The sequence below is a fragment of the Ranitomeya imitator genome, chromosome 10, assembly GCF_032444005.1.
Source record: "Ranitomeya imitator isolate aRanImi1 chromosome 10, aRanImi1.pri, whole genome shotgun sequence".
Taxonomy (NCBI): Eukaryota; Metazoa; Chordata; class Amphibia; order Anura; family Dendrobatidae; genus Ranitomeya; species Ranitomeya imitator.
The window spans coordinates 146,566,423-146,593,600 of record NC_091291.1 but is presented as its reverse complement, the minus strand read 5'-3'; the positions used below and the strand labels follow the sequence as shown (position 1 = coordinate 146,593,600).

Genomic DNA, 27,178 nt, shown 5'->3' with positions numbered 1-27,178 from the left:
TTAAAAATTAGGGCTAAAATAACATTTTAGTGGTAAACATGTAATTTATTCTTTCTTCACCGCACAATGGTATAAAATTCTGTGAGGCACATGTGGTGTCAATATGATCACTGCACCCCTAGATGAATTCATTGGGGAGTGTAGTTTGTATAATGAGTTCACATATGGGGGGTTTCTGTTCTGGCCCCTCAGGGGGCTCTGCCAGTGTGACATGGCACCATCAATCCAAACCAGCAAAATCTGACCTCCAATATGGCCTCTCTTCTCTTCTGAGCTTTGCACTGTGCCTCAAAAGTAGTATTCCCCCACATATGGGGTATCAACGTACTCAGGAGAATTGCTCCGCAATGTTTGGGGTCCAATTTCTCTTGTTACCCTTGGTGAAATAAAAAATAGGGGGCGAAAAGATAATTTTTGTGGAAAAAATATGATTTTTTTTTATTGTTACGGCTCTACATTATAAACTTCTTTGAAGCACTTGGGGGTTCAAAGTTCTCACCACACATCTAGATAAGTTCCTTGGGGGGGTCTACTTTCCAAAATGGTGTCACTTGTGGGGGGTTTCAATGTTTAGGCACATCAGGGGCTCTGCAAACGCAACATGGCGTCCGATCTCAATTCCAGTCAATTTTGCATTGAAAAGTCAAACGGCGCTCCTTCCCTTCCGAGCTCTCCCATGCGCCCAAACAGTGGTTTACCCCCACATATGGGGTATCAGCGTACTCAAGACAAATTGTACAACAACTTTTGGGGTCCATTTTCTCCTGTTACCCTTGGGAAAATAAAACAAAGTGGATCTGAAGTAAATTTTTTGTGAAAAAAAAAAAAAAAGTTAAATGTTCATTTTTTTTTTTTAAACATTCCAAAAATTCCTGTGAAGCACCTGAAGGGTTAATAAACTTCTTGAATATGGTTTTGAGCACCATGAGGGGTGCAGTTTTTAGAATGGTGTCACACTTGGGTATTTTCTATCATATAGACCCCTCAAAATGACTTCAAATGAGATGTGGTCCCTAAAAAGAAATGGTGTTGTAAAAATGAGAAATTGCTGGTCAACTTTTAACCCTTATAACTTCCTAACAAAAAAAGGTTCCAAAATTGTGCTGATGTAAAGTAGACGTGGGAAATGTTATTTATTAAGTATTTTGTGTGACATATTTCTGTGATTTAAGGGCAAAAAAATTCAAAGTTGGAAAATTGTAACATTTTAAAATTTTCGACAAATTTCAGTTTTTTCCACAAATAAACGCAGGGAATATCAAAGACGTTTTACCACTATCATGAAGCCCACACCATAAGGACTCAGCCTTCCCAAAACCTGTGTGATAACAAGTGCTCGAGCACACGTACCTATATGACTGGCGTTCTACTCCAGCCCTGTGTGTGTGTGGCCCCTCCACAATGTGCTGGGTGTGGGGGCTCATCAGTAGTTTGCCGCCGCGCTGCCCTTGCCTGTACCTGTGGGGGCTGTGCTCATCAGTAGTTTGCCCCCCCGCGCTGCCCTTGCCTGTACCTGTGTGACTGGCGTTCTGCTCCAGCCCTGTGTGTGTGCGGCCTTTGCACAATGTGCTGGGTGTGGGGGCTGTGCTCATCAGTAGTTTGCCACCGCGCTGCCCTTGCCTGTACCTGTGTGACTGGCGTTCTACTCCAGCCCTGTGTGTGTGCGCGGCCCCTGCACAATGTGCTGGGTGTGGGGGCTGTGCTCATCAGTAGTTTGCCACCGCGCTGCCCTTGCCTGTACCTGTGTGACTGGCATTCTACTCCAGCCCTGTGTGTGTGCGGCCCCTGCACAATGTGCTGGGTGTGGGGGCTGTGCTCATCAGTAGTTTACCCCCGCGCTGCCCTTGCCTGTACCTGTGTGACTGGCGTTCTACTCCAGCCCTGTGTGTGTGCGGCCTTTGCACAATGTGCTGGGTGTGGGGGCTGTGCTCATCAGTAGTTTGCCCCCGCGCTGCCCTTGCCTGTACCTGTGTGACTGGCGTTCTACTCCAGCCCTGTGTGTGTGCGGCCCCTGCACAATGTGCTGGGTGTGGGGGCTGTGCTCATCAGTAGTTTGCCCCCGCCTGTACCTGTGGGGCTGCTGCATCCTGCTCGTGCATTTGTCGCACAGGTTTTGGGGGAAGGCTCCATCCTTGTGGTATGTGTTGTTGTTATTTTTTCTATATTAGCTGTTTTTGACCCTAACATGAAGTACAATATGTCGGGATCCGTGGAAGCTCCAGAGTTATAACCTCATAAAGGACAGTGGTCAGAAGTGTGAAGGGTCCGAGCGGTCAGGACGTCACTCACTGTTCTCCTTTGTCTCCTCCAAGCAGAATATCCTTCACTAAGGGACACTTCCCGAAACTGGCCGAGTGCGCTCACTTCCACTACGAGAACGTCGACTTCGGCAGCATTCAGGTAAAACTCTCATCCTCCACTTATATTTCAGTTATATTTGCATTGCTCCGAAAACACATTGATTGTTACACTGGCTTCAGGGTCTGTGTGATAAATTACTTTGTGATCTCCCGGGGTCGGGGATGATGGGAGTAGCTATATACTGTGAGCTCCCGGGGTTATGGATGATGGGAGTAGTTATATACTGTGAGCTCCCGGGGTCCGGGATGATGGGAGTAGCTATATACTGTGAGCTCCCGGGATCGGGGATGATGGGAGTAGTTATATACTGTGATCTCCCGGGGTCGGGGATGATGGGAGTAGTTATATACTGTGAGCTCCCGGGGTCAGGGATGATGGGAGTAGTTATATACTGTGAGCTCCCGGGGTCAGGGATGATGGGAGTAGTTATATACTGTGAGCTCCTGGGGTCGGGGATGATGGGAGTAGTTCTATGCTGTGAGCTCCCGGGGTCAGGGATGATGGGAGTAGTTATATACTGTGAGCTCCCGGGGTCGGGGATGATGGGAGTAGTTATATACTGTGAGCTCCTGGGGTCGGGGATGATGGGAGTAGTTATATACTGTGAGCTCCTGGGGTCGGGGATGATGGGAGTAGTTATATACTGTGAGCTCCCGGGGTCGGGGATGATGGGAGTAGTTATATGCTGTGAGCTCCCGGGGGTTATGGATGATGGGAGTAGTTATATACTGTGAGCTCCCGGGGTTATGGATGATGGGAGTAGTTATATACTGTGAGCTCCTGGGGTCGCGGATGATGGGAGTAGTTCTATGCTGTGAGCTCCTGGGGTCGCGGATGATGGGAGTAGTTCTATGCTGTGAGCTCCCGGGGTCGCGGATGATGGGAGTAGTTCTATGCTGTGAGCTCCTGGGGTCGGGGATGATGGGAGTAGTTCTATGCTGTGAGCTCCTGGGGTCGCGGATGATGGGAGTAGTTATATACTGTGAGCTCCTGGGGTCGCGGATGATGGGAGTAGTTCTATGCTGTGAGCTCCTGGGGTCGGGGATGATGGGAGTAGTTCTATGCTGTGAGCTCCTGGGGTCGCGGATGATGGGAGTAGTTCTATGCTGTGAGCTCCCGGGGTCGCGGATGATGGGAGTAGTTCTATGCTGTGAGCTCCTGGGGTCGGGGATGATGGGAGTAGTTCTATGCTGTGAGCTCCCGGGGGTTATGGATGATGGGAGTAGTTATATACTGTGAGCTCCTGGGGTCGGGGATGATGGGAGTAGTTATATGCTGTGAGCTCCCGGGGTTATGGATGATGGGAGTAGTTCTATGCTGTGAGCTCCCGGGGGTTATGGATGATGGGAGTAGTTCTATACTGTGAGCTCCCGGGGTCGCGGATGATGGGAGTAGTTCTATACTGTGAGCTCCCGGGGTCGGGGATGATGGGAGTAGTTATATACTGTGAGCTCCTGGGGTCGGGGATGATGGGAGTAGTTATATGCTGTGAGCTCCCGGGGTCGCGGATGATGGGAGTAGTTCTATGCTGTGAGCTCCCGGGGGTTATGGATGATGGGAGTAGTTCTATGCTGTGAGCTCCCGGGGGTTATGGATGATGGGAGTAGTTCTATGCTGTGAGCTCCTGGGCTCGGGGATGATGGGAGTGTACAGCAGTGGATCGCCATCATGGTGAGGATGGGTGCTCGGCGTTGTGATCTCGCGGATCTCCCTGTATGGATCCTGTGATCGCTCTCGTCCCTCCCTGTGCTGCCATCTTGTATGTATTGGGTGCGCAGACGGGTTGTGCCCCCCGAGCCCGGCAGCTGGCGCCCCCATATCTAGTGAATGCCATAGGTCATTGCACCGGGCGGCTTCTCTATAAGAAACTGATCTGATGAAGAGCAGGAAGTTCTGTGTCCGGGCGCTCGGCCCTAGTGGCCGATTACTGGGGATGTACTAGAAATCCCAGCATGTGGCTCTGGAACCACTGCCCCTGCCGAAGAGCAGACGAGCCCTCAGATACCATCAGAGCGTCCTATAATTGGAGCAATGGCTGCAGATGACAGGACATGCTGGGAGTTGTAGTTTCATAGAGGCTGTACAGAAGGCAGGTGGGGACATTGAGGTGGAGCGTGTGGTTCGGTGGGGGGCTCCTGCTGCCCCGATACCTGCTCTATGTACGTACATGATGGGCCGGACTCATACTGACACTCCTCTGCTCTCTGTGGCCATTTAATGCTTTGGATGATGTCATGATGCTGCAGTTTCACTTGCGACCATTAGGGGGCAGTATAAGAACACAGAACTGATGATTAACTCTTTCTGTGTGACTGGATGGAAGAGCTGAATGATGTCATACAGAGAACGTGGAGTGACTGTCACCATGACAGCAGAGTTCACACCTGAGGACGCTCATATGCTGGGGTCTCACAGGGGCCCCTCCTGGATAATCCATCACTGGGCGCCTATCAGCTCTGCATTGTCCCCAGAGACACGTGAAGTGAGCTCTATACTGTAAGAGCGGTCACACTATAGAGCTCTGTACTGTAAGAGCGGTCACACTATAGAGCTCTATACTGTAAGGGCGGTCACACTATAGAGCTCTGTACTGTAAGAGCGGTCACACTAAAGAGCTCTGTACTGTAAGGGCGGTCACACTATAGAGCTCTGTACTGTAAGAGCGGTCACACTATAGAGCTGTGTACTGTAAGAGCGGTCACACTATAGAGCTCTGTACTGTAAGAGCGGTCACACTGTAGAGATCTGTACTGTAAGAGCGGTCACACTATAGAGCTCTGTACTGTAAGAGCGGTCACACTATAGAGCTCTGTACTGTAAGAGCGGTCACACTTTAGAGCTCTGTACTGTAAAAGCGGTCACACTATAGAGCTCTGTACTGTAAGAGCGGTCACACAATAGAGCTCTGTACTGTAAGAGCGGTCACACTATAGAGCTGTGTACTGTAAGAGCAGTCACACTATAGAGCTCTGTACTGTAAGAGCGGTCACACTATAGAGCTGTGTACTGTAAGAGCGGTCACACTATAGAGCTCTGTACTGTAAGAGCGGTCACACTATAGAGCTCTGTACTGTAAGAGCGGTCACACTATAGAGCTCTGTACTGTAAGAGCGGTCACACTATAGAGCTCTGTACTGTAAGAGCGGTCACACTATAGAGCTCTGTACTGTAAGAGCGGTCACACTATAGAGCTGTGTACTGTAAGAGCGGTCACACTATAGAGCTCTGTACCGTAAGAGTGGTCACACTATAGAGCTGTGTACTGTAAGAGCGGTCACACTATAGAGCTCTGTACTGTAAGAGCGGTCACACTATAGAGCTGTGTACTGTAAGAGCGGTCACACTATAGACCTCTGTACTGTAAGAGCGGTCACACTATAGAGCTGTGTACTGTAAGAGCGGTCACACTATAGAGCTCTGTACCGTAAGAGTGGTCACACTATAGAGCTCTGTACCGTAAGAGTGGTCACACTATAGAGCTCTGTACTGTAAGAACGGTCACACTATAGAGCTCTGTACTGTAAGAGCGGTCACACTATAGAGCTCTGTACTGTAAGAGCGGTCACACTATAGAGCTCTGTACTGTAAGAGCGGTCACACTATAGAGCTGTGTACTGTAAGAGCGGTCACACTATAGAGCTCTGTACTGTAAGAGCGGTCACACTATAGAGCACTGTACTGTAAGAGCGGTCACACTATAGACCTCTGTACTGTAAGAGCGGTCACACTATAGAGCTGTGTACTGTAAGAGCGGTCACACTATAGAGCTCTGTACCGTAAGAGTGGTCACACTATAGAGCTCTGTACTGTAAGAACGGTCACACTATAGAGCTCTGTACTGTAAGAACGGTCACACTATAGAGCTCTGTACTGTAAGAGCGGTCACACTATAGAGCTCTGTACTGTAAGAGCGGTCACACTATAGAGCTCTGTACTGTAAGAGCGGTCACACTATAGAGCTCTGTACTGTAAGAGCGGTCACACTATAGAGCTCTGTACTGTAAGAGCGGTCACACTATAGAGCTCTGTACTGTAAGAGCGGTCACACTATAGAGCTGTGTACTGTAAGAGCGGTCACACTATAGAGCTCTGTACTGTAAGAGCGGTCACACTATAGAGCTCTGCACTGTAAGAGCGGTCACACTATAGAGCTCTGTACTGTAAGAGCGGTCACACTATAGAGCTCTGTGCTGTAAGAGAGGTCACACTATAGAGCTCTGTACTGTAAGAGCGGTCACACTATAGAGCTCTGTACCTTACTGTTCTCCTGATTGATGCATCTCTCCTTCGTGTTCCTCTGATATTGGCATCTCTCCTTCGTGTTCTTCTCATATTGGCATCTCTCCTTCGTGTTCTTCTGATATTGGCATCTCTCCTTCGTGTTCTTCTGATATTGGCATCTGTCCTTCGTGTTCTTCTGATATTGGCATCTGTCCTTCGTGTTCTTCTGATATTGGCATCTCTCCTTCGTGTTCGTCTGATATTGGCATCTCTCCTTCGTGTTCTCCTGATATTGGCATCTCTCCTTCGTGTTCCTCTGATATTGGCATCTCTCCTTTGTGTTCTGATATTGGCATCTCTCCTTTGTGTTTTTCTGATATTGGCATCTCTCCTTCGTGTTCTTCTGATATTGGCATCTCTCCTTCGTGTTCTTCTGATATTGTCCTCTCTCCTTCGTGTTCGTCTGATATTGGCATCTCTCCTTCGTGTTCTTCTGATATTGTCCTCTCTCCTTCGTGTTCGTCTGATATTGGCATCTCTCCTTCGTGTTCTCCTGATATTGCCCCCGCTATTCCCCGGCCTCTCCCCTCTGTCAATCCCTGCACTGGCTCCCCATCACCCAGAGACTCCAGTACAAAAGCCTAACCATGACATATAAAGCCATCCACAACCTGTCTCCTCCATACATCTGTGACCTCGTCTCCCGGTACTTTCCCGCACGCAACCTCCGATCCTCACAAGATCTCCTTCTCTACTCCCCTATTATCTCCTCTTCCCACAATCGCATACAAGATTTCTCTCGTGCATCCCCCCTACTCTGGAATGCTCTACCACAACATATCAGACTCTCGCCTACCATCGAAACCTTCAAAAAGAACCTGAAGACCCACCTCTTCCGACAAGCCTACAACCTGCAGTAACCACCGATTGACCAAACCGCTGCACGGCCAGCTCTACCCTCACCTACTGTATCCTCACCCATCCCTTGTAGATTGTGAGCCCTCGCGGGCAGGGTCCTCTCTCCTCCTGTACCAGTTGTGACTTGTATTTTTCAAGATTATTGTACTTGTTTTATTATGTATACCCCTCCTCACATGTAAAGCGCCATGGAATAAATGGCGCTATAATAATAAATAATAATAATAATAATAATATTGGCATCTCTCCTTCGTGTTCTTCTGATATTGGCATCTCTCCTTTGTGTTCTTCTGATATTGGCATCTCTCCTTCGTGTTCTGATATTGGCATCTCTCCTTCGTGTTCGTCTGATATTGGCATCTCTCCTTCGTGTTCTCCTGATATTGGCATCTCTCCTTCGTGTTCCTCTGATATTGGCATCTCTCCTTCGTGTTCTCCTGATATTGGCCTCTCTCCTTCGTGTTCCTCTGATATTGGCATCTCTCCTTTGTGTTCTGATATTGGCATCTTTCCTTTGTGTTTTTCTGATATTGGCATCTCTCCTTCGTGTTCTTCTGATATTGTCCTCTCTCCTTCATGTTCGTCTGATATTGGCATCTCTCCTTCGTGTTCTCCTGATATTGGCATCTCTCCTTCGTGTTCTGATATTGGCATCTCTCCTTTGTGTTTTTCTGATATTGGCATCTCTCCGTGTTCTTCTGATATTGGCTTCTCTCCTTCGTGTTCTCTTGATATTGGCATCTCTCCTTCGTGTTCCTCTGATATTGGCATCTCTCCTTCGTGTTTTCCTGATATTGGCATCTCTCCTTCGTGTTCTCCGGATATTGGCATCTCTCCTTCATGTATGTCTGATATTGGCTTCTCTCCTTCGTGTTCTCTTGATATTGGCATCTCTCCTTCGTGTTCTCCTGATATTGGCCTCTCTCCTTCGTGTTTTCCTGATACTGGCATCTCTCCTTCGTGCTCGTCTGATATTGGCATCTCTCCTTCGTGTTCCTCTGATATTGGCATCTCATCTTCGTGTTCTTCTGATATTGGCATCTCTCCTTCGTGTTTTCCTGATACTGGCATCTCTCCTTCGTGTTCTTCTGATATTGGCATCTCTCCTTCGTGTTTTCCTGATACTGGCATCTCTCCTTCGTGTTCTTCTGATATTGGCATCTCTCCTTCGTTTTCTTCTGATATTGGCATCTCCTTCCTGTTCTTCTGATATTGGCATCTCTCCTTCGTGTTCTCCTGATATTGGCATCTCTCCTTCGTGTTCCTCTGATATTGGCATCTCTCCTTCGTGTTCCTCTGATATTGGCATCTCTCCTTCGTGTTCCTCTGATATTGGCATCTCTCCTTCGTGTTCTCCTGATATTGGCATCTCTCCTTCGTGTTCGTCTGATATTGGCATCTCTCCTTCGTGTTCGTCTGATATTGGCATCTCTCCTTTGTGTTTTCCTGATATTGGCATCTCTCCTTCCTGTTCTTCTGATATTGGCATCTCTCCTTCGTGTTCCTCTGATATTGGAATCTCTCCTTTGTGTTCGTCTGATATTGCCATCTCTCCTTCGTGTTCCTCTGATATTGGCATCTCCTTCTTGTTATTCTGATATTGGCATCTCTCCTTCCTGTTCTTCAGATTTTGGCATCTCTCCTTCGTGTTCGTCTGATTTTGGAATCTCTCCTTTGTGTTCGTCTGATATTGCCATCTCTTCTTCGTGTTCGTCTGATATTGGCATCTCTCCTTCGTTTTCCTCTGATATTGGCATCTCTCCTTCGTGTTCCTCTGATATTGGCATCTCTCCTTCGTGTTCTCCGGATATTGGCCCCTCTCCTTCGTGTTCATCTTATATTGACATCTCTCCTTCTTGTTCTCCTGATATTGGCATCTCTCCTTTGTGTTTTCCTGGTATTGGCCATCTCTTCTTCGTGTTCGTCTGATATTGGCATCTCTCCTTCGTGTTCTCCTGATATTGGCATCTCTCCTTCGTGTTCGTCTAATATTGGCATCTCTCCTTTGTGTTTTCCTGATTTTGGCATCTCTCCTTTGTGTTCACCTGATATTGGCATTTCTCCTTCGTGTTTTCCTGATATTGGCATCTCTCCTTCGTGTTCGTCTGATATTGGTATTTCTCCTTCGTGTTTTCCTGATATTGGCATCTCTTCTTCGTGTTTGTCTGATATTGGCATCTCTCCTTCGTGTTCTTCTGATATTGGCATCTCTCCTTCGTGTTCTCCTGATATTGGCCTCTCTCATTCCTGTTCTCCTGATATTGGCATCTCTCCTTTGTGTTTTCCTGATATTGGCATCTCTCCTTCGTGTTCTTCTGATATTGGCATCTCTCCTTCGTGTTCTCCTGATATTGGCCTCTCTCATTCCTGTTCTCCTGATATTGGCATCTCTCCTTTGTGTTTTCCTGATATTGGCATCTCTCCTTCGTGTTCGTCTGATATTGCCATCTCTCCTTCGTGTTCCTCTGATATTGGCATCTCCTTCTTGTTGTTCTGATATTGGCATCTCTCCTTCGTGTTCTTCTGATTTTGGCATCTCTCCTTCGTGTTCGTCTGATATTGCCATCTCTCCTTCGTGTTCGTCTGATATTGCCATCTCTCCTTCGTGTTCGTCTGATATTGGCATCTCTCCTTCGTGTTCGTCTGATATTGGCATCTCTCCTTCGTGTTCCTCTGATATTGGCATCTCTCCTTCGTGTTCCTCTGATATTGGCATCTCTCCTTCTTGTTCTCCGGATATTGGCCCCTCTCCTTCGTGTTCATCTTATATTGGCATCTCTCCTTCGTGTTCCTCTGATATTGGCATCTCCTTCTTGTTGTTCTGATATTGGCATCTCTCCTTCGTGTTCCTCTGATATTGGCATCTCCTTCTTGTTGTTCTGATATTGGCATCTCTCCTTCGTGTTCTTCTGATTTTGGCATCTCTCCTTCGTGTTCGTCTGATATTGCCATCTCCTTGTTATTCTGATATTGGCATCTCTCCTTCGTGTTCGTCTGATTTTTGAATCTCTCCTTCGTGTTCGTCTGATATTGCCATCTCTCCTTCGTGTTCGTCTGATATTGCCATCTCTCCTTCGTGTTCCTCTGATATTGGCATCTCCTTCTTGTTGTTCTGATATTGGCATCTCTCCTTCCTGTTCTTCTGATTTTGGCATCTCTCCTTCGTGTTCGTCTGATTTTGGAATCTCTCCTTCGTGTTCGTCTGATATTGCCATCTCTCCTTCGTGTTCGTCTGATATTGGCATCTCTCTTTCGTGTTCCTCTGATATTGGCATCTCTCCTTCGTGTTCTCCTGATATTGGCATCTCTCCTTCGTGTTCATCTTATATTGACATCTCTCCTTCATGTTCCTCTGATATTGGCATCTCTCCTTCGTGTTCTCCGGATATTGGCCTCTCTCCTTCGTGTTCCTCTGATATTGGCATCTCTCCTTCGTGTTCTCCTGTTATTGGCATCTCCTTTGTGTTCATCTTATATTGACATCTCTCCTTCATGTTCCTCTGATATTGGCATCTCTCCTTCGTGTTCTCCGGATATTGGCCTCTCTCCTTCATGTTCCTCTGATATTGGCATCTCTCCTTCGTGTTCTCCTGTTATTGGCATCTCCTTTGTGTTCATCTTATATTGACATCTCTCCTTCATGTTCCTCTGATATTGGCATCTCTCCTTCGTGTTCTCCGGATATTGGCCTCTCTCCTTCGTGTTCTTCTGATATTGGCATCTCTCTTTTGTGTTCTCCTGATATTGGCATCTCTCCTTTGTGTTTTCCTGGTATTGGCATCTCTCCTTCATGTTCGTCTAATATTGGCATCTCTCCTTTGTGTTTTCCTGATATTGGCATCTCTCCTTTGTGTTCGTCTGATATTGGCATTTCTCCTTTGTGTTCTCCGGATATTGGCATCTCTCCTTTGTGTTTTTTTCTGGTATTGGCCATCTCTTCTTCGTGTTCGTCTGATATTGGCATCTTTCCTTCGTGTTCTCCTGATATTGGCATCCCTTCTTCGTGTTTGTCTGATATTGGCATCTCTCCTTCGTGTTCTCCTGATATTGGCATCTCTCCTTCGTGTTCGTCTGATATTGGCATCTCTCCTTTGTGCTTTCCTGATATTGGCATCTCTCCTTCGTGTTCGTCTGATATTGGCATCTCCTTCGTGTTCGTCTGATATTGGCATCTCCTTCTTGTTGTTCTGATATTGCCATCTCTCCTTCGTGTTCGTCTGATATTGGCATCTCTCCTTTGTGTTTTCCTGATATTGGCATCTCTCCTTTTGTGTTCGTCTGATATTGGCATCTCTCCTTTTGTGTTCGTCTGATATTGGCATTTCTCCTTCGTGTTCTCCGGATATTGGCATCTCTCCTTCGTGTTCTCCTGATATTGGCATCTCTTCTTCGTGTTTGTCTGATATTGGCATCTCTCCTTTGTGTTCTGATATTGGCATCTCTCCTTTGTGTTCTGATATTGGCATCTCTCCTTCGTGTTCGTCTGATATTGGCCTCTCTCCTTTGTGTTTTCCTGATATTATAATAATAATAATAATAATAATTTTTATTTATATAGCGCCAACATATTCCGCAGCGCTTTACAAATTATAGAGGGGACTTGTACAGACAATAGACATTACAGCAATATATTGGCATCTCTCCTTCGTGTTCTCCTGATATTGGCCTCTCTCCTTCGTGTTCTCCGGATATTGGCATCTCTCCTTCATGTTCTCCGGATATTGGCATCTCTCCTTTGTGTTCTGATATTGGCATCTCTCCTTTGTGTTCTGATATTGGCATCTCTCCTTCGTGTTCGTCTGATATTGGCCTCTCTCCTTTGTGTTTTCCTGATATTGGTATCTCTCCTTCGTGTTTTTCTGATATTGGCATTTCTCCTTCGTGTTCTCCTGATATTGGCATTTCTCCTTCGTGTTCTCCTGATATTGGCCCCTCTCCTTCATGTTCTCCTGATATTGGCATCTCTCCTTTGTGTTCCTCTGATATTGGCCCCTCTCCTTCATGTTCTCCTGATATTGGCATCTCTCCTTTGTGTTCCTCTGATATTGGCCCCTCTCCTTCGTGTTCTCCTGATATTGGCATTTCTCCTTCGTGTTCTCCTGATATTGGCCCCTCTCCTTCATGTTCTCCTGATATTGGCATCTCTCCTTTGTGTTCCTCTGATATTGGCATCTCTCCTTCGTGTTCTTCTGATATTGGCATCTCTCCTTCGTGTTCTTCTGATATTGGCATCTCTCCTTCGTGTTCTTCTGATATTGGCCTCTCTCCTTTGTGTTCCTCTGATATTGGCCTCTCTCCTTTGTGTTCCTCTGATATTGGCCTCTCTCCTTTGTGTTCCTCTGATATTGGCATCTCTCCTTCGTGTTCCTCTGATATTGGCATCTCTCCTTCGTGTTCCTCTGATATTGGCATCTCTCCTTCGTGTTCTTCTGATATTGGCATCTCTCCTTCGTGTTCTCCTGATATTGGCATCTCTCCTTTGTGTTCGTCTGATATTGGCATCTCTCCTTCGTGTTCTGATATTGGCCTCTCTCCTTCGTGTTCTTCTGATATTGGCATCTCTCCTTCGTGTTCTCCTGATATTGGCATCTCTCCTTCGTGTTCTTCTGATATTGGCATCTCTCCTTCGTGTTCTCCTGATATTGGCATCTCTCCTTTGTGTTCGTCTGATATTGGCATCTCTCCTTCGTGTTCTCCTGATATTGGCATCTCTCCTTCGTGTTCGTCTGATATTGGCATCTCTCCTTCGTGTTCTCCTGATATTGGCCTCTCTCCTTCGTGTTCTTCTGATATTGGCATCTCTCCTTCGTGTTCTCCTGATATTGGCATCTCTCCATTGTGTTTTCCTGGTTATTGGCAACTTTCCGTCTTGTTTTTCTGATATTGTCGCCTCCCTCAGTGTCATCCACATATGATCCTCGGTGCTAGAGATTTCCATGTTATAACTGATGGCATCAGTAGCTTATATGAAGGTAAATGTGAGCAATAATTTGTTATTTTGGACAATGCAGATGTTACGTGCTTTTCCCGGAAATGATTTGTAGACTAGTTAATACCATTGTTTTAATTTCTGTGACACAATATTGCAAGTTGGAGCTACATTGTCTGTAATCCAGAATCCTGGGGCTTATTTTGCAGAATAGTGTCAGATCTGTGACGTCCGGCAGATGAGCCCCTTCCACCGCACAAGTGACACTTGTGTTACTACAGTGATTTGTAACTTGATATATAGAAATGGAGAAATAAAACCTCTGAAACCAAACTGTTTGCCCCAACACCGTCTGCATCTAATGCTTTCTCTGATTTTTCCTTCATGTTGTTTTTTTTGTTGCTGCTGTAATAAGGCACTTCGGCAGGGTTTGTCTATGAGCGGCTGGTTTACTATAGATTTGCTGTGTGGGGCTTATTTTATCTTTACAGAAGCGTTATTGTTGTTTCACCCTTTGCTTTTTGTGATGCTTTTTGTCTGGTCCACATGGTTCGGTTTTCTCTCTGGTCCGGGTTAGTCGTGACTCGGGAGATATGGAAGACTCGTCTGTTTCATACCAGGCAGTGAGTGAATGGGAGAAGCCGGGAGTGGCTCCGGCCAGGAAAGGGAAGTATTTCACAGTGAAAAGGTTTCCGTGCTTGATGCCAGGGAATTCCGGTTTCCTTCTCCACTATTGCTGTTGTGAAGCCTCGCTGACTAACTGCTGCATGGCCATTAACTCTATCAGTGAACCACAGCTCCGCTCCATCTCATGGAAGTAGAGAATTTTCAGCCATATGTGATTCTTACCAGGACGTTTTGCCCCACTATGTGCTGCATATTTCCTTAGTCCTTCGCCGCTCTGCCTCTCCTCCACATAGTAGTCATTTTACACAGTGTGTGGCCACGTGGCAGGCGAACAGCAAGGTTATGTGCATTATAAAAAATATGCGTCATTGTTACTCTCATTCCATGACTCATGCCACAGATGGGACATAACAAGTGGCAGAATATTAGTGTAGATGTATACCAGCCATGGAGAAGCAGTATATGGCTGCAGGATGCTTAGAGTTGTGACACATGCATAAGGGGAATACAGAGCAAATGATTGATCACTTAACTGTATTTATGCTGGTTTATTAATCCGGAATCTTTCTCCCCTCCCCCGTACATTCTGGCTGTGATATTAATCTCGAATAATCACTTTTTTTTTTAAACTGTACACTGGAATATTCCAGCACCAAGCTACCACCATGCTTCACTATAGGCCTCACCGAGTCTCCACTGTAGGCACCCCTGTCGTGCTTCATTTTAGATACCACTGAGCTCCTGCTGTGCTTCACTGTAGACATCACCGAGCCTCCACCATGCTCCACTGTAGACATCACCGTGCCTCTACCATGCTTCACTGTAGGCAGGGTGTTCCTTTCAGCATTTTCTGCACTCTTCCTCCTCATGACATATCTCTGATGAAGCCCCAGAATATGATCCCAGGACTTGTGTGGTTATTTCCTTGGTTCTGTGTATATTGAAGGTGTCGTTTTTTTTATGCTTTTGTGTCAGTAGAGGTGATGTCATGGAAGTCTGGCATGGAGACCTTCAGAATCCACCTGATTGTGCAAACTCAGACATTGGTGCCCACTGCCACTAAATCTCACTGCATGCGTTTTGCAGTCACGTGTGGATTTTCGATCAGCTACCTCCTCAGGACTCTGGTGACGGTCTCTTCTTTCTAGCGTGTCCAGGTTGTGTAGCTGGTGCTCCTGTAACGTTGCTTCCAGCAGTATCTCCAGGAACCAGGACTGTGGAGGCGACATAAAATGGAGCGACTCCCGACTCACAAAATATATAATAAATTGGGTTCAGTGGTTCAGTGCAGGATGTGCTGTAAATGTTTTCATAATAATTTGGGAAAGTTCTGAAATGTCCTATAAATGTTCTGTCCTGTTCCTGAGCTCGGCCTGTAGTTGAGATGAATCTTTATGTACATGCTCAGTAATGAGGCAGTGCTATGGAGTTGGAAGTCGGGGAAACTGAGGAGTCAGAGTGGTGGTTTGGCTCACGGCCTCCACAGCTCTGCTAGGAACAGTCACTGATTTTGTGTTCTTCTTCAGGTTTGTGCTCAGGAGTTCTTGAGAAGCAGCGCCATGAATTTGTTTCTTTACATAAGTATATATGTGCATGTAGTGTAGTCTTGAGTGTATTGATATTCTCGCCTACCACCACCGTCTCCGGTATCCAGCGCCGTTGTGCGCCTCTTCTCGGTGATGTCACCGCGCATCAGACTGTACGTCTCGCTCCACATTGGACCTGGAAGTCTCTTTTACACTTACAATGTAGGTCTATGGAGTCTCGTTGCTCCATAGACTTATGCTATGTTCACACTTTGCATTTTTGCTGCATTTTTTTGTGTGCAACGTTTAAGCTGCTTGCAAAAAGCAGATTTTCCTTAGTTTTTGTCAGGGTACATTTGTCTCTTGTGCGTGCTGGTAAATTTTAGTGCATAAAAAAAATCTGATTCAACTTCATAAGATTGTGTCTCTGAAAATGCAGCAATAAAATAACTGCCTTTTTGCACTTGCCCATTGCTTTCAATGGGTGAAAAATTCTGAAAGTGGTGACATTCTGCATTCTGCAAAACCAAGCTCTGCATGATATTTCTGAAATCTCATAGACTTTGCTGGCTCTGTGAAACACAGTTGAAAATTTGCATAAAAAATATGCAGCAAAAAAACGCAGCGTGTGAACATAACTTTGTATTGTAAAAGCCACTTCTGGGTCACGCAGAGAACAGCGCGGGATCCGGAGAGCGGTGGTAGAGGAGTATATTAATAAGCTCACACTTCACACCATAAAAATACACACATTTAATGAAAACATTATCTTGGGGGCTTCTTTACTTTTTGGACCACTCTCTTGTCAACCCAAGAGTTTTGGTGATCTGGAGACTATGCATCATGTTTTCAGCAGGTCATAACAGCCAGACGGCTCTATTAATTAGTAAAGACCCTATAATGATGAAGCATTGAATAATTATGTGGTCCCTGAAGTGATGATGCAGGTCAGCCGTTGTATGTGGAATCCCACCCCCTGTAATAATGTAGAATAGCCGCCATAGTCTCTGTAGGCTGGCAGTGATCCAGAATGCCGGCGTAATCCATACACTCTGTCTAGCATGGTGGTGGTACTCCTCATATCCCGGACCCCCTCCTCAGCCTCTCTGTAGGTGCAGGGACACTCGGGATCATTGCATTTTCATCCCTTTGTGGATGCAGGGGGTCTGCGCCCACATCATGTCTGCACACCGGGGGCCTGACACAGTGGTCTCGTACTGTGTCCATGTCTGGTCTCTAGACTGTTCCATCTCCTATTCCAGATGCCCCCTCTGAGACCGGTCTGGAACGTGTTGCCATTAATGGTGTCCCCGATACTGGACTGGGAGGACGGGTTTCCGAGGGTCCGTCTACTCTGTGCACTCCATGGACTCTCCAGCGCCTCTCTCCATTACCAGCTCCAGTTTCATGTTTTTGGAGGGGCAACTCATGATCTTGGGCTCATGTTGTACCAAGTAGTAAAACAATTACATGGTTACAACAGATTTGTTTTCCCCTCTGTCCTCAATGATCATTCCCTCACAGGAGGCAGAAACCTCTGTCTACAAATCTCTGACGTGAAGAAAAAAGACCGATCAAGGAAGACGTCAAAAATACTCATATGAAGCAGTTTTGTCAGCTGTCATGGTGTGCAGACTCCGTAGCACCTTAACCTGCTCCCAGAGGCTCTGCTGCGGGGAGCGGACTTTGCTGCGGGGAGCGGACTGTTATGATCCAGTGACCTTGGAGCCGCATGGAACTTTCTCTGGAGTTAGTGTAACTGTACTGACCGCAAATCCTGAACTTAGCACCGCAACTAGAAGTAGCCGTGGGGTGTGCCTAACAAATCCTAGACACCTCGACACAGCCGGAGGACTAAATACCCCTATAGATGGAAATAGGAATTTCTACCTTGCCTCAGAGCAGAACCCCAAAGGATAGGCAGCCCCCCACAAATATTGACTGTGAGTAGCAGGGGAAAAGACACACGCAGGCAGGAAACAGGATTTCGCAAAAGAGGCCACTCTAGCTAAAATAGAAAAGGATAGGACAGAATACTAAGCGGTCAGTATTAAAATCCTTCCAAAAATATCCACAGCAGAAAATACAAAAAACTCCACCATCTAACTAAAGATGTGGAGCGTATATCTGCAACTCCAGAGAATCCAACAAGACTGAGAAAACACTGACACAGTCTAAGCTGGACAAGAGAAAACAAATGAATAGCACAGAATTATTAAGCACACAGCATGTGTGCCACAGAAACAAAAACCAGACACTTATCTTTGCTGAATTGGCAGCAAGGTAGGAGCCAGACAAAGATCCAAAACCTCCCAGAACCATGGATAACTGGCAAGGACTAATGAATCCTGCAAACCTAAATACCCCAGTCAGAACTGCAATCAGCAGAAACACCTGATCAGGACTGCAACTCAGGGACAACTGCATTACCACCTACAACCACTGGAGGGAACCCAAAAGCAGAATTCACAACAGTACCCCCCCTTGAGGAAGGGTCACCGAACCCTCACCAGGGCCCCCAGGACGATCAGGACGAGCCAGATGAAAGGCACGAACCAAATCAGCAGCATGGACATCAGAGGCAAAAACCCAAGAATTATCCTCCTAGCCATAACCCCTTCATTTGACAAGGTACTGAAGCCTCCGCCTCGAAAAACGAGAATCCAAAATCTTCTCAACCACATACTCCAACTCTCCATCAACCAACAAAGGGGCTGGAGGATCAACAGAGGGAATAACGGGCACCACATATGTCCGCAATAAAGATCTATGGAAGACATTATGGATAGCAAAAGAGGCCGGAAGCGCCAGACGAAAAGACACCGGATTAATAATCTCAGAAATCCTATAAGGACCAACAAACCGAGGCTTAAACTTAGGGGAAGAAACCTTCATAGGAACATGACCGGAAGACAACCAGACCAGATCCCCGACCCGAAGCCGGGAACCAACACACCGACAACGGTTAGCAAAACGTTGAGCCTCCTCCTGAGACAACACCAAATTGTCCACCACATGAGCCCAAATCTGCTGCAACCTCTCAACCACAGAATCCACACCAGGACAGTCAGAAGGCTCAACTTGCCCAGAAAAAAAACGAGGATGAAAACCAAAATTACAAAAGAAAGGCGAAACCAAAGTAGCCGAACTAGCCCAATTATTAAGGGCAAACTCGGCCAATGGCAAGAAGGCCACCCAATCATCCTGATCAGCAGACACAAAGCATCTCAAATAAGTCTCCAAAGTCTGATTAGTTCGCTCGGTCTGGCCATTTGTCTGAGGATGAAAAGCAGAAGAAAAAGACAAATCAATGCCCAGCCTAGCACAAAAGGCCCGCCAAAACCTAGAAACAAACTGGGAACCTCTGTCGGACACAATATTCTCCAGAATACCATGCAGACAAACCACATGCTGAAAAAACAAAGGAACCAAATCAGAAGAGGAAGGCAATTTAGGCAAAGGCACCAAATGAACCATCTTAGAGAACCGGTCACAAACAACCCAGATAACCGACATTTTCTGGGAAACCGGAAGATCAGAAATAAAATCCATAGAAATATGCGTCCAGGGCCTCTCGGGGACTGGCAATGGCAAAAGCAACCCACTAGCACGGGAACAACAAGGCTTGGCCCGCGCACAAGTCCCACAGGACTGCACAAGAGAACGCACATCACGTGACAAAGAAGGCCACCAAAAGGACCTACCAACCAAATCTCTGGTACCAAAAATACCAGGATGACCAGCCAACACAGAACAGTGAACCTCAGAAATCACTCTACTAGTCCATCTGTCAGGAACAAACAGTTTCCCCACTGGACAGCGGTCAGGTCTGTCAGCCTGAAATTCCTGAAGAACCCGTCGTAAATCAGGGGAAATGGCAGAAAGGACCACCCCTTCTTTCAGAATGCCGACCGGTTCAAGGACCTCAGGAGAATCAGGCAAAAAACTCCTAGAGAGGGCATCAGCCTTAATATTCTTAGAACCAGGAAGATACGAAACTACGAAATCAAAACGGGAAAAAACAAGGACCATCGAGCCTGTCTAGGATTCAACCGTTTGGCAGACTCGAGGTAAATCAGATTCTTATGATCGGGCAAGACCACGATACGGTGCTTAGCTGCCTCAAGCCAATGTCGCCACTTCTCAAACGCCCACTTCATAGCCAACAACTCCCGATTGCCGACATCATAATTTCGTTCAGCAGGCGAAAACTTACGGGAAAAGAAGGCACACGGTTTCATCAAGGAACCAACAGGATCCCTCTGAGACAAAACGGCCCCTGCCCCAATCTCGGAAGCGTCAATCTCAACCTGAAACGGAAGAGAAACATCCGGTTGGCGCAACACCGGAGCAGAAGTAAATCGGCGTTTAAGCTCCTGAAAGGCAGTGACAGCCGCAGAGGACCAATTCGCCACATCAGCGCCTTTCTTCATCTAAATCGGTCAAGGGTTTAACCACGCTGGAAAAATTAGCAATGAAATGGCGATAAAAATTTGCAAAACCCAAAAATTTCTGAAGGCTCTTCACGGATGTGGGCTGAATCCAATCATGAATGGCCTGAACCTTAACCGGGTCCATCTCCATAGATGAGGGAGAAAAAATGAAGCCCAAAAAAGAAACCTTCTGCACCCCAAAGAGACACTTAGACCCTTTCAGAAACAGGGCATTGTCACGAAGGATCTGAAATACCATCCTGACCTGTTGCACATGAGACTCCCAATCATCGGAAAAAATCAAAATATCGTCCAAATATACAATCAAGAATTTATCAAGATAAGTCCGGAAGATATCATGCATGAAGGACTGAAAAACAGATGGAGCATTAGTGAGCCCGAATGGCATCACAAGATATTCAAAATGACCTTCAGGCGTATTAAACGCAGTTTTCCATTCATCACCCTGCTTAATACGAACAAGATTATATGCCCCTCGAAGGTCAATCTTAGTAAACCAACTAGCCCCCTTAATCCTAGCAAACAAATCAGAAAGCAAAGGTAAAGGGTATTGAAACTTGACCGTGATCTTATTCAAGAGGCGATAATCAATACAGGCTCTCAAGGAGCCATCCTTCTTAGCAACAAAAAAAAATCCCGCTCCCAACGGTGAAGAAGATGGCCGAATATGCCCTTTCGCCAAAGACTCCTTAATATAATTCCGCATGGCGGTATGTTCAGGTACAGACAGGTTGAAAAGTCGGCCCTTAGGAAACTTACAGCCTGGAATCAAGTCAATAGCACAATCACAGTCCCTGTGCGGTGGAAGGGAACTGGACTTGGGCTCATCAAATACATCCTGAAAATCAGACAAAAACTTAGGAATTTCAGAAGAGGAAGAAGAGGAGATTGACATCAATGGAACATCAATATGAATCCCCTGACAACCCCAACTAGTCACAGACATAGACTTCCAGTCCAACACAGGATTATGTACCTGCAACCACGGAAAACCCAGCACAATAGCATCATGCAAATTATGCAACACCAGAAATCGACAATCTTCCTGATGGGCTGGCGCCATGCGCATGGCCACCCATGTCCAAAACTGGGGCTTATTTTTAGCCAAGGGTGTAGCATCAATGCCCCTTAAAGGAATAGGGTTCTGCAAAGGCTGCAAGGGAAAACCACAACGCCTGGCAAACTCAAAGTCCATTAAGTTCAAGGCGGCGCCTGAATCCACAAACGCCATGACAGAAAATGATGACAATGAGCAGATCAAGGACACCGATAACAGAAATTTAGGTTGTACAGTACTGATGGTAAATGAACTGGCGATCCTCTTTGTCCGCTTAGGGCAGACAGAAATGACATGAGAAGCGTCGCCACAATAATAACACAACCTATTCTGACGTCTGAAACCTTGTCGTTCCGTTCTAGACAGAATTCTATCACACTGCATTGGCTCAGGAATTTGCTCTGAGGACAACGCCACAGCGCGCACAGTTCTGCGCTCCCGCAAGCGCCGATCAATCTGAATGGCCAGAGACAGAATCACTCAGACCGAAAGGCGTGGGAAACCCCACCATAACATCTTTAACGGATTCAGAAAGACCCTTTCTGAAAATTGCTGCCAAAGCATCATAGTAACATACATAGTAACATAGTAAGGCCGAAAAAAGACATTTGTCCATCCAGTTCAGCCTATATTCCATCATAATAAATCCCCAGATCTACGTCCTTCTACAGAACCTAATAATTGTATGATACAATATTGTTCTGCTCCAGGAAGACATCCAGGCCTCTCTTGAACCCCTCGACTGAGTTCGCCATCACCACCTCCTCAGGCAAGCAATTCCAGATTCTCACTGCCCTAACAGTAAAGAATCCTCTTCTATGTTGGTGGAAAAACCTTCTATCCTCCAGACGCAGAGAATGCCCCCTTGTGCCCGTCACCTTCCTTGGTATAAACAGATCCTCAGCGAGATATTTGTATTGTCCCCTTATATACTTATACATGGTTATTAGATCGCCCCTCAGTCGTCTTTTTTTCTAGACTAAATAATCCTCATTCCATTTAGTCATTCCATTTAGTCAACACAGACCATTTTCTAAATTTCTGACAATACAATTCTGCTGCCTCTTGACCCTGAGACAGGGCCAACAAGGTCTTCTCCGCTTGATCCACAGAATTAGGTTCATCATATAATAAACCTAAAGCCTGAAAAAAGGAGTCTACATTAAGCAAAGCCGGATTCCCAGATTCCAAGGAAAATACCCAATCCTGTGGATCGCCACGCAGCAGGGAGATGATCATTTTAACCTGCTGAATGGAATCACCAGAGGATCGAGGTCTCAGAGCAAAAAGCAGTTTACAGTTGTTTTTAAAACTCAAAAATTTGGACCTGTCACCAAAAAACAAATCAGGAGTAGGAATCTTCGGTTCTAAAACAGGAGTCTGAACAATATAATCAGAAATACCCTGTACCCTAGCAGCAAGCTGGTCCACACGAGAAGCTAATTCCCGAATATCCATGCTAGTACAAGACTCCTCAGCCACCCAGAGAAAAAGAGGAAAGAGAAGACAAAACAGAGTGCGGAAAAAAAAAATGGCTCAACCCCTTTCTTCCCTTCTTCTGAGATGCATTTTTAGCTCATTATTGGCCAGTTGTACTGTTATGATCCGGTGACCTTGGAGCCGCATGGAACTTTCTCTGGAGTTAGTGTAACTGTACTGACCGCAAATCCTGAACTTAGCACCGCAACTAGAAGTAGCCGTGGGGTGTACCTAACACACCTAGACACCTCGTCACAGCCGGAGGACTAAATACCCCTATAGATGGAAATAGGAATTTCTACCTTGCCTCAGAGCAGAACCCCAAAGGATAGGCAGCCCCCCACAAATATTGACTGAGTAGTAGAGGAAAAGACACACGCAGGCAGGAAACAGGATTTCGCAAAAGAGGCCACTCTAGCTAAAATAGGAAAGGATAGGACAGAATACTAAGCGGTCAGTATTAAAATCCTTCCAAAAATATCCACAGCAGAAAATACAAAAAACTCCACCATCTAACTAAAGATGTGGAGCGTATATCTGCAACTCCAGAGAATCCAACAAGACTGAGAAAACACTGATACAATCTAAGCTGGACAAGAGAAAACAAATGAATAGCACAGAATTATTAAGCACACAGCATGTGTGCCACAGAAACAAAAACCAGACACTTATCTTTGCTGAATTGGCAGCAAGGCAGGAGGAACCAGACAAAGATCCAAAACCTCCCAGAACCATGGACAACTGGCAAGGACTAATGAATCCTGCAAACCTAAATACCCCAGTCAGAACTGCAATCAGCAGAAACACCTGACCAGGATTGCAACTCAGGGACAACTGCATTACCACCTATGACCACTGGAGGGAACCCAAAAGCAGAATTCACAACAGCGGACTCTGCTGCGGGGAGCGGAGACTGCTGCGGAGAGCGGACTCTGCTGTGGGGAGCGGACTCTGCTGTGGGAAGCGGCCTCTGCTGTGGGAAGCGGCCTCTGCTGTGGGAAGCGGCCTCTTCTGCAGGGAGCGGACTCTGCTGTGGGGAGCGGACTCTGCTGTGGGGAGCGGACTCTGCTGTGGGGAGTGGACTCTGCTGTGGGGAGCGGCCTCTGCTGTGGGGAGCGGACTCTGCTGTGGGGAGCGGACTCTGCTGTGGGGAGTGGACTCTGCTGCAGGGAGCGGCCTCTGCTGTGGGGAGTGGACTCTGCTGTGGGGAGCGGCCTCTGCTGTGGGGAGCGGACTCTGCTGCGGGGATCGGACTTTGCTGCAGTAGGTCCATCCGCGTCTTGATATTTGCTGCCATGTAGATAGAGCGGCCCTGCTCTGATCACGAGGATTTTGGAGCGACTCTCTACTGGTTGTAGAGTAACGTCATTGTACTCCTGAGGATGAAACCACCAGAGCTGACATGGCACGAAGAATGGAAACTTGGCTGCCAGGAGCTGACTCACCCACTGGCCACACATCTACACCCGCCCTTGGGGGCATCGCTCGGCTGCTCCGTCACAATGCAGCTGCTTACGTTGAGGGTTTTTTGCTCTGGATCCAGCAATAGTTATAAACGAATACTTTTTCCTTCTCTCCTCTTCCTCCCTAACCCCTTTCTTCTCTTCCTGTGTTCGGTTACCTTCCTTTCCCTTCATTGCTGTCCTGTCCCATTACCCCCTATACTGTAAAAATCCACTAATAAAAGAATACTTTGGTTTTATGTAGCACAATTATTTTCTTAATTCTCAGACTTGTAGCGTTGACCTCCTGGACCATCTTAAAGGGAACCTGTCACCCCCAATATCGAGGGTGAGCTAAGCCCACCGTCATCAGGGGCTTATCTCCAGCATTCTGTACTGCATTCTGTAATGCTGTAGATAAGCCCCCGATGTATCCTGAAAGAGGAGAAAAAGAGGTTAGATTATACTCAGCCAGGGGCGGTCCAGTCCGATGGGTGTCTCAGGTCCGCTCCGGCACCTCCAATCTTCATTCCATGACGTCCTCTTCTTGTTTTCACGCCGCGGCTCCGGCCCGGGAGTACTGATCTGTCCTGTTGAGGGCAGAGCAAAGTACCGCAGTGCTCAGGCATCGGAAAGGTCAGAGAGGCCCAGCTCCTGCGCACTGCAGTACTTTGCTCTGCCCTCAACAGGGAGATAAAGTACCCCTGCGCCGGAGCCGCAGCGTGAAGACCAGAAGAGGACGTCATTGTAAAAAGATTGGAGGTGCCGGAGCGGACCTGAGACACCCATCAGACCGGACCGCCCCTGGGTGAGTATAATCTAACCCCTTTTTCTCCTCTTTCAGGTTACATCGGGGGGCTTATCTACAGCATTACAGAATGCTGGAGATAAGCCCCTGATGCCGGTAAGCTTACCTCACCCGCGATTTTGGGGGTGACAGGTTCCCCTTAATGGTTGGATGAGATCCATGTGGAGGGTCCTTGTCAACTACTGGGGACAATAAAGAACCATTTTAGAAAACCAGGCTTGTCCTTTACTGCAGCCCGTTCAGCGTGATGGCGTCCTCTACTACTAGTGTCTCTGCATGTATAGTATGGAGACAATAAGCATTTGATGGACCTGTCCTGCGCCCAGACTGTCCAGGTAACGATGAGCTGATGGTCCAGGAGCAGTAGACCTCCAATGCAGCCATCCTTATCTGTGCTCCTAAAACGCATCCATGCCACTTACTAATGTACGTCCAGATTCTCCGCCATAAGGGTGGTCCGGCAGGTCCTCTTCTGGCCTAAGCTTCACACAGAGGAGCGTTTCATGTCAGCAGTGATGTGTCTGAGGGGGCTGGCTGACTGCACATCTCAGTAGCTAAACCAGCCCCCTCCACACACAGCCCTGCTCACTGCCAGCACTGGAAAACGCTCCCGTCTTCTGAAGCTGTTGGAACCAATACCGAGCGTTAAAGATGGGCGCAACTTTAGAAATACAAATATATGTAAGTTGTTACATCATTGCCCCCCGCAAACAGACGAGCTCTCGTTTCAGCTGCTCCCATCTTCTATGCTGCCAAAGACGTCCCCTGTGCGCATCTCCCTACTATGCATCCTAACATGACGGAGCGGAGCAGCCTCCTCACTACGGCTCCTGCCTCCTCCATGGTGGGCTCTGCTCCTATCCTGCATCCTAACATGACGGAGCGGAGCAGCCTCCTCACTACGGCTCCTGCCTCCTCCATGGTGGGCTCTGCTCTGCTCCTATCCTGCATCCTAACATGACGGAGCGGAGCAGCCTCCTCACTACGGCTCCTGCCTCCTCCATGGTGGGCTCTGCTCCTATCCTGCATCCTAACATGACGGAGCGGAGCAGCCTCCTCACTACGGCTCCTGCCTCCTCCATGGTGGGCTCTGCTCCTATCCTGCATCCTAACATGATGGAGCGGAGCAGCCTCCTCACTACGGCTCCTGCCTCCTCCATGGTGGGCTCTGCTCCTATCCTGCATCCTAACATGACGGAGCGGAGCAGCCTCCTCACTACGGCTCCTGCCTCCTCCATGGTGGGCTCTGCTCCTATCCTGCATCCTAACATGATGGAGCGGAGCAGCCTCCTCACTAGCTCCTGCCTCCTCCATGGTGGGCTCTGCTCCTATCCTGCATCCTAACATGACGGAGCGGAGCAGCATCCTCACTACGGCTCCTGCCTCCTCCATGGCTCTGCTCTGCTCCTATCCTGCATCCTAACATGATGGAGCGGAGCAGCATCCTCACTACGGCTCCTGCCTCCTCCATGGTGGGCTCTGCTCCTATCCTGCATCCTAACATGACGGAGCGGAGCAGCATCCTCACTACGGCTCCTGCCTCCTCCATGGTGGGCTCTGCTCCTATCCTGCATCCTAACATGACGGAGCGGAGCAGCATCCTCACTACGGCTCCTGCCTCCTCCATGGTGGGCTCTGCTCCTATCCTGCATCCTAACATGACGGAGCGGAGCAGCCTCCTCACTATGGCTCCTGCCTCCTCCATGGTGGGCTCTGCTCTGCTCCTATCCTGCATCCTAACATGACGGAGCGGAGCAGCCTCCTCACTACGGCTCCTGCCTCCTCCATGGTGGGCTCTGCTCCTATCCTGCATCCTAACATGACGGAGCGGAGCAGCCTCCTCACTACGGCTCCTGCCTCCTCCATGGTGGGCTCTGCTCCTATCCTGCATCCTAACATGATGGAGCGGAGCAGCCTCCTCACTACGGCTCCTGCCTCCTCCATGGTGGGCTCTGCTCCTATCCTGCATCCTAACATGACGGAGCGGAGCAGCCTCCTCACTACGGCTCCTGCCTCCTCCATGGTGGGCTCTGCTCCTATCCTGCATCCTAACATGATGGAGCGGAGCAGCCTCCTCACTAGCTCCTGCCTCCTCCATGGTGGGCTCTGCTCCTATCCTGCATCCTAACATGACGGAGCGGAGCAGCATCCTCACTACGGCTCCTGCCTCCTCCATGGCTCTGCTCTGCTCCTATCCTGCATCCTAACATGATGGAGCGGAGCAGCATCCTCACTACGGCTCCTGCCTCCTCCATGGTGGGCTCTGCTCCTATCCTGCATCCTAACATGACGGAGCGGAGCAGCATCCTCACTACGGCTCCTGCCTCCTCCATGGTGGGCTCTGCTCCTATCCTGC

At 47.7% G+C, this 27,178-nt stretch overlaps 1 protein-coding gene across 18 annotated transcripts in view; it reads left to right on the top strand.

The window, feature by feature from the left end:
* Nucleotides 1-27,178, top strand: part of ARHGAP32 (Rho GTPase activating protein 32) — a 217,217-nt gene that overhangs the window by 114,974 nt on the left and 75,065 nt on the right. For 12 of the 18 annotated variants that reach the window (XM_069742881.1, XM_069742875.1, XM_069742882.1 and 9 more), the window contains one exon: nucleotides 2,313-2,400. In XM_069742881.1, the coding sequence (XP_069598982.1) occupies nucleotides 2,313-2,400 (88 nt within the window). The remainder of the gene's footprint in view (nucleotides 1-2,312; nucleotides 2,401-27,178) is intronic. The other 6 variants (XM_069742883.1, XM_069742876.1, XM_069742868.1 and 3 more) reach the window with 1 other exon arrangement.